Source organism: Ictalurus furcatus, chromosome 4, assembly GCF_023375685.1.
Source record: "Ictalurus furcatus strain D&B chromosome 4, Billie_1.0, whole genome shotgun sequence".
Taxonomy (NCBI): domain Eukaryota; kingdom Metazoa; phylum Chordata; class Actinopteri; order Siluriformes; family Ictaluridae; genus Ictalurus; species Ictalurus furcatus.
The window spans coordinates 34986902-34994647 of NC_071258.1; the positions used below are offsets into that span (position 1 = coordinate 34986902).

Here is a 7746-nt window from a genome sequence, read left to right on the forward strand (position 1 = left end):
TGTAGCTGCATCTGGTGTTTGCAGGTGATTAATAGAATTTACTGTATTAATAACAATAATAATGATAATAATACATAAATTTGGTCATTCTCAAACAGTAACACTATACATATACTGTCAGAATGTCTTCTTAAAGTCTCTAAAGACCTCTGCTCTTCTTTCGGACACTATTAGTTTTATTTTAAGTGATGACATTACCCCAGTTTCAGCAGTTTTGAATTGTTGATTCTTCAGCACACCACAGAGCTCCTTCATTCCTGATCCTCTCAGTGTATTCCCACTCAGCTCCAGCTGTCTCAGGTGTGAGGGGTGTAAACTCAGCGCTGATGCCAGAGCTGCACAACTTCATTTCTCATCCTGACGTTATTTACCCTGTTTACAGAAAGACAAACAGTAGAGAGATATTTTATCTATTTTATATCCATTTTATCTATTATTTTAAATGTAAAATGAAAAGGAATAAACCTGATGAAAACTAACTTGAGTATCTCAGGTCTGCAGTGTGAATCCTGCAGTAGAGCAGAGAGCTGCTTCACCTCAGAGTCTCCGTTTATTTTCTCCTCACATCGAGTTCTCTCTGCGCAGCAAGGGTTCTTATTCAGAACTCTATAAAAGTAACTCATAGCCTTCCTGTGCAGCAGGACTTGTCAACAACCTGCAGAGAAAAACAGAATATTTTTAGTGTAAACTCACTTTAAATCAGGACATGCATGCATGATCAGGTATGGGGACGTTACGACCTTTACAACGTTACAGCTGAAAAGATATGGTGTGTTTGAAAACCAATCATTGGTTAACTAAAATCACATGTACATGCTCCTATTTGTTGAGTTTATAGTTTATGGTTCAAATTGTTGTTGAAATGAGATTTATTTTTGAGTCTTCCAATAAGAAGTAATTCTCACCAGACCCTTTGATGCTACCAATAAAATAAAATACATAAAGAAGTCTTATAGAAATTTCACATTGCTGACTGCTACAAGACCGTGACTTCTTTTGCATGAAACATGGTTCATCGATCACTGAATTACATTTTATTTTAATGTCTGTATGCAGGTAAGTATAATATGCTGTACTGCATAGTGGTGCACAAATTTACTGTTAACCTGCTATTAATTCCATTTCTGCAACTAAAATATAGCAGCAGACCGGTCTGGCTCATTCCAAACACTGGGTTTCTTAAAACTAACCAGCAGTTTCGTCATTTTTACTGACAAGGTGGAAAACACCACACTTTAAAATTTAGAGTTAGAGTTCTTTTATAATTCGCTTTTAGCATACAAACAAATGAAACTGAAGCTTAGTTCATTTACATGCATTATTACACCGCAAGTATAAATGCTGATAAAAGGCAGATGAGATGCATCAAAAAACTGTAATGGAAATGTAACAAAACTAACTTTTATTACATACTAATATTAATATTACTAATACTACATCATGACTTTAAGATTCCTAATTATTTTATGGTACTGCACAATCATTTTGAAAAGCTTATTGAATATGTTATAAAGTTTGTTCATGTTTTAAGCACAGGAAACCTTCAGTATAGCAGAGCCATTTAAATATTACATCCATCACTGTAGTCAATAACAGATTATTAATAACGAGGATGTCCAACATGACAATGAGATATAACATAAGCTGTCAGGCCCGATATGTATATTATAAATGATGCTATATTAGAAATGAATTGATAATAGCTGTTCACCTCAGTGTCTCCAGTGTACAGTGTGGATCCTGTAGTACATCAGTGAGCAGCTTCACTCCTGATGCTCCAGGGTCGTTCCCTCTGAGATCCAGCTCTATCAGGTGTGATGATTTCAGAGCTTCAGCCAGAGCAGCGTATCCTTCCTCTGTTATACTGCAGTCTGAAAGTCTAAGAGGACAAATATCTGTTATTATTTCATCTTCAAAGCTTTGAATATAACATTTTCTATCTAAGATTTAGTTTTAAGATGAATTTCTGAATTCCCCTACCAAGAAAAATGAATGTCTTTATATGAAGCCTTTAAAGTGATCCTCTATTTTAATTTGACTGAGAAAGACTGTAAAACAACCAAAGTGCTAATGATGTACTCCACTACGCCAAACATTTGTTTTTTAACTTAGTGTCACCTCGCACCTACTTTATTTGTTCAATTTCTTCATTTGAGGTAAAGTAGCTCCCTCTTTATCTTGAATCAAGAGAGGCTATAGGGGCATTAAAAAAGCTACTCCAAAACACGGTACAAGCAAATACACTAACATTCTATTAACACTCTCTCTCTCTCTCTCTCTCTCTCTCTCTCTCTCTCTCTCTCTCATATGATAATTATTCAGTCTGCTCTGATACTGCTCTGTGTGCTCGTGTCGTTCTCTCTATTAAACACCAATTATGGTGAGTAAGATAAGAAACCACAATATTCTGGAACGTTGATCTCAGTGTACAGTCAGAGTTCAATACTGTCAGTGTATTAGATGTCTGTGTAGTAATTAGACATTACCCCACAGTCTCCAGTTTACAGTCTTTATTCTTCAGTACTGCAGAGAGCAGCTTCACTCCTGAATCCTGAATCCTGTTCTTACTCAGATTCAGCTCCCTCAGGGTGGAGGATTCTGATCTGAGAGCTGTGAGCAGAGCTGAACATCCTTTCTCTGTCAGATTACACTCACTGAGCCTGAAAGCACAATTAATCACACTTAACTGTGGGTTTTTCTTTAGCAGTTCTGTAGCAGAGGGAGGTCTTTTCTCCTCAAACTACTCATCACTACTGAAAAAGACATGGACACTAGATGAATGATTGATAACCTAAAGACAAACCATTCAGCACAGATTTATACATCATTCAATTCCTTACTGAAGTTTTTCAGGTCTGCAGTGTGGATCCTCCAGTAGATCCTTCAGTAAAGCAGAGAGTTGCTCTACTCCTGAGTCTCCTTCTATTTTCCCCACTCAGATCCAGATCCGTCTGCAGTATCGGGTTTATACCCAGAACTTCACTCAGATGATCATAAGCTTTCTGTGCATCAGGACTTTTCAGCAACCTGTAGAGAGAGAAAGAACAGAGAAATGCTAACACTAATTATATTTACACCAATGCAGTGGTACTTTTCAGTAATTGTTTGGTCCATGGTGGAAAACTAAACAGTAAAACTTTACTAATTACTCAGAATTAAGGCTGTATTTTACATGTACTGGGGGAAAGCGCTCACCTCAGTGTCAGTTTACATTCTGTATCCTTCATCAAACTCCTAATCTCCTTCATTCCTGAGTCTCCAGGGTCGTTCCCTCTGAGGTCCAGGTTTATCAGGTGTGATGAGCGGTTTGACTTCAGAGCTTTAGCCAGAGCAGTGTATCCTTTCTCTGTTATATTACAGTCTGAAAGTCTGGAGAAGGAGAATAAAGTTCATCATTCTCGGGTGGGTTTTGGGAAATGTTCGTAATGCTTTGTTAACTTGTTCATGAGAATGTTCTTTCATTTAATTTCCAGAAACCCTTCATAACTAATGAAGTACATAAAGTTGTTTGTAAATGACATACACCTAACAAGTTTTATTCACGTAGAATTTATCTGGAGCTTGCACGCAGTTCTACCTCAAAAATACATCGGTCAGTAATTTCAGTACAAATAAATACTCACCGATCCATTTTCCTGAACAGATGTTATTCAGGCAGTTAATTAATGATCCAGGCACATTAATTAGTCCACTGGCCAAATTACGACTTTACCAATTAATCCACATTTCCATCACTCAAATAAAAACATATATTTTTATTTCTGTCCTAATGCTGTGTGATTGAATATAAACCCACTGTCCATCTCAGTGACGGTCAGCAGTGGTGTGCCCAGGTTTCAGGCTTTCATTATTGTGTTCACTCTCTGATGCATGATAAATAAACACACAATATCTAGAATACCTTCATATTTTCCTCAAGTACAATATAGTGTTGTTGGTTTCGTTATAAAAGGTTTTTAATGTTGTTATCCTCTAAGAAATCTTGTTTGGAAGATTGCAAATTCGGCCTAAATATCTGATAATGAAGGCTTTTAAGAAACATTCTACAAACAGGCTCACGTGTATTGTCCTGTGTTAATCTGTTCATTACTGAATACGATTCAGCGTTATTGGGAAACACACCCCTGAATGAGTTCCTGACTAATCTATTCCTACATGCTACAGATATACTTATAGTGAAGTAAAAATGTCAGTGATCTAGTAATGTATACTATTAAATGACTCACACAAGCTTCTGGAGTGTGCAGGATGAACTCTTTAGTAGAGTAGAGATCTTCTCCACTCCTGGATTTCCCAGTGTGTTCTCACTCAGGTCCAGCTCTGTCAGGTGTGAAGGGTTTGCAGTAAGAGCTGATATCAGATCAGTACAGCCTCTCTCTGTAATACCGCTCTTACTCAGCCTGCACACAGAGAACACCGCTGAGATAAACGTCTCTAAACAACCCACAGGATCAACCGTCCAAAATAATACCAATGTAGAAGAAATAATCGAGTTATAATGGAGTGGTGAGAACGTGTAGAGTGGACTGTTCACACACACTCTCAGAACCACAGTAGATTCTGCAGCAGTACTGATTGGGCTAAACAGTGTATACACTACACTAATATCTTTAAAGATTTAATGTGAACACAAACAAAAGTACCAGGTGAGGAAGTCAGACCACATACCTGAGTTTCTCAGTTCTACACTGCAGATCCTTCAGTAGAACAGAGAGCTGCTTCACCTCTGAGTCTCCGGATATTTTCCCACTCAGATCCAGTTTTCTCTGCAGTAAGGGGTTTGTACCCAGAACTTTAGTCAGAAAATCACAGGCCTTTTCTGCTTCAGGACTCAAGATTCTAGAGAGAAAAACACATTTCATTACGATACTGATATCAGCGCTTTGAGTATGGACTTTTCCCCCATACAATCCTGCTGTTAAATTTTGTGAACCAGAACAGACATAATGGCAGCTGGTTTATTTGTTCTTTGTTGATATTTAAGATCTGTCTTATGTATGTAAATTTCACACACTTTCATAGCAAAAAATTTCAGGTGGTCTGGAAAAAATGTCAGATGTCAGCAGCTGAATTTTATTCATTTATATCAAAGTACAAAATATTTCCATTATTGTAAAAAATTACATTGTACAAATAAAAAACTCACCTCACAACCAGTTTAGAGTTTGAATTCCCTAGAAAATAACTAAATGTATCCAATAATGATGCACTGTGGTTCTCTCTGAGGTCCAGCTCTTTCAGATGTGATGAGGAGTTACATTCCAGAGCCTTAGCCAGGTCTCCACATTGTGTTTGGGTGAGACTACATTTACTCAGTCTGAAAGAAAATGATAATAAATCACACACAAAAAATTATCCATCATTCTATTTTTCTAAATTTCTACATATTTCAGAAGTAAAAAATAATTTACTTCAGTTTCTCCAGAGTGCAGTTTGGGTTCTGCAGTAGATCCGAGAGCTCCTTCACTCCTGTGTTTCCAACTGTGTTCTCACTCAGGTCCAGCTCCTTGAGGAGTGAGGGGTTTGTTCTCAGAGCTGATACAACAGCAGCACAATCTTCCTCAGTGAGACTGCACTTACACAACCTGCAGAGAGAGAGAGAGAGAGGGAGAGAGAGGGAGGGAGAGAGAGAGAGAGAGAGGGAGGGAGAGAGAGAGAGAGAGAGAGAGAGAGAGAGAGAGAGAGAGGGAGAGACAGAGAGAGAGAGAGAGAGGGAGAGAGCAGAGAGAGAGAGAGAGAGAGAGAGGGAGAGAGAGAGAGAGAGAGGGAGGGAGAGAGAGAGGGAGAGAGGGAGAGAGAGAGAGGGAGAGAGGGAGAGGGAGAGAGGGAGAGAGGGAGAGACTTAGCAGATTACTTTGACTAATTTCATTGTGCTTTTCGTTACTCTACTTAATTTACTTGAATATACTAAAAGAGTGTTAACCTTCCTATCCAGCTCTTCTTCTGTATCTGTCTCTGCTTGTAGCTTTGATCAAGTTTAGATATCGTATGACTATAAACCTCGCTGTTGGCCTTGTGGCTTTAAGAATTCTTGCCGGTGGTAACTGCAGATCTTGCTGTAGTCATATAATCAGTTACAATATATATTGTATATATAATATATTGTATATTACTCTGTTACTGGAGCTTCTTCAGCCTGTAGGATTTTATCATCTGCAGATTAACTGATAGTTTGTGACCAGTGTTTATAACATTTCTAGAAGGTTTTCTGTTACTTTTTGTAGCTGCAACTGGTGTTTGCAGGTGATTAAATAGAATTTACTGTATTAATAATAATAATAATAATAATAATAATAATACTACATAAATTTGCTCATTTCAAACAGTAACACTATACATATACTGTCAGAATGTCTTCTTAAAGTCTTCTTAAAGACCTCTGCTCTTCTTTCGGACACTATTAGTTTTATTTTAAGCGATGACATTACCCCAGTTTCAGCAGTTTGAATTGTTGATTCTTCAGCACACCACAGAGCTCCTTCATTCCTGATCCTCTCAGTGTATTCCCACTCAGCTCCAGCTGTCTCAGGTGTGAGGGGTTTAAACTCAGCGCTGATGCCAGAGCTGCACAACCTTCATTTCTCATCCTGACGTTATTTACCCTGTTTACAGAAAGACAACAAGTAAGAGAAGTATTTTCTCTATTTTATATCCATTTTATCTATTATTTTAAATGTAAAATGAAAGGGAATAACTGATGAAAACTAACTTGAGTATCTCAGGTCTGCAGTGTGAATCCTGCAGTAGAGCAGAGAGCTGCTTCACCTCAGAGTCTCCGTTTATTTTCTCACTCACATCGAGTTCTCTCTGCAGCAAGGGGTTCTTATTCAGAACTCTATAAAGTAACTCACAGCCTTCCTGTGCAGCAGGACTTTTCAACAACCTGCAGAGAAAAAACAAGAATATTTTTAGTGTAAACTCACTTTAAATCAGGACATGCATGCATGATCAGGTATGGGGACGTTACGACCTTTACAACGTTACAGCTGAAAAGATATGGTGTGTTTGAAAACCAATCATTGGTTAACTAAAATCACATGTACATGCTCCTATTTGTTGAGTTTATAGTTTATGGTTCAAATTGTTGTTGAAATGAGATTTATTTTGAGTCTTCCAATCAGAAGTAATTCTCACCAGACCCTTGATGCTACCAATAAAATAAAATACATAAAGAAGTCTTATAGAAATTTCACATTGCTGACTGCTACAGACCGTGACTTCTTTTGCATGAAACATGGTTCATCGATCACTGAATTACATTTTATTTTAATGTCTGTATGCAGGTAAGTATAATATTGCTGTAATGCATAGTGGTGCACAAATTTACTGTTAACCTGCTATTAATTCCATTTCTGCAACTAAAATATAGCAGCAGACCGGTCTGGCTCATTCCAAACACTGGGTTTCTTAAAACTGACCAACAGTTTCGTCATTTTTACTGACAAGGTGGAAACACCAAACTTTAAAATTTAGAGTTAGAGTTCTTTTATAATTCGCTTTTAGCATACAAACAAATGAAACTGAAGCTTAGTTCATTTACATGCATTATTACACCGCAAGTATAAATGCTGATAAAAGGCAGATGAGATGCATCAAAAAACTGTAATGGAAATGTAACAAAACTAACTTTTATTACATACTAATATTAATATTACTAATAATACATCATGACTTTAAGATTCCTAATTATTTTATGGTACTGCACAATCATTTTGAAAAGCTTATTGAATATGTTATAAAGTTTGT

At 37.2% G+C, this 7746-nt stretch overlaps 1 protein-coding gene across 1 annotated transcript; it reads right to left on the reverse strand.

Annotated features, from left to right (window-relative positions):
• Positions 1 to 2482: 2482 nt before the first annotated feature.
• On the reverse strand, positions 2483 to 7433 carry LOC128606304 (ribonuclease inhibitor-like). The gene is made up of 9 exons (XM_053622338.1): positions 7378 to 7433; positions 6710 to 6883; positions 6429 to 6602; positions 5412 to 5585; positions 5147 to 5317; positions 4669 to 4839; positions 4227 to 4400; positions 3196 to 3369; positions 2483 to 2660 (listed from the first exon to the last, which is right to left on the reverse strand). Exons 1-9 carry the CDS (start codon positions 7431 to 7433, stop codon positions 2483 to 2485), a joined length of 1446 nt encoding a protein of 481 aa, XP_053478313.1.
• Positions 7434 to 7746: the final 313 nt, after the last annotated feature.

Bases quoted from the DNA above. Each gene is read 5' to 3' on its own strand.
- LOC128606304 (XM_053622338.1), bottom strand. From the start codon at position 7,433: ATGACGAAACTGTTGGTCAGTTTTAAGAAACCCAGTGTTTGGAATGAG. The intron at 5,318-5,411 runs GTAAATTATTTT...ATTTTCTTTCAG, and splicing joins TGCACTCTGGAGAAACTGAA to ACTGAGTAAATGTAGTCTCA. The intron at 4,840-5,146 runs GTGAGTTTTTTA...TTTTCTCTCTAG, and splicing joins AACTCTAAACTGGTTGTGAG to AATCTTGAGTCCTGAAGCAG.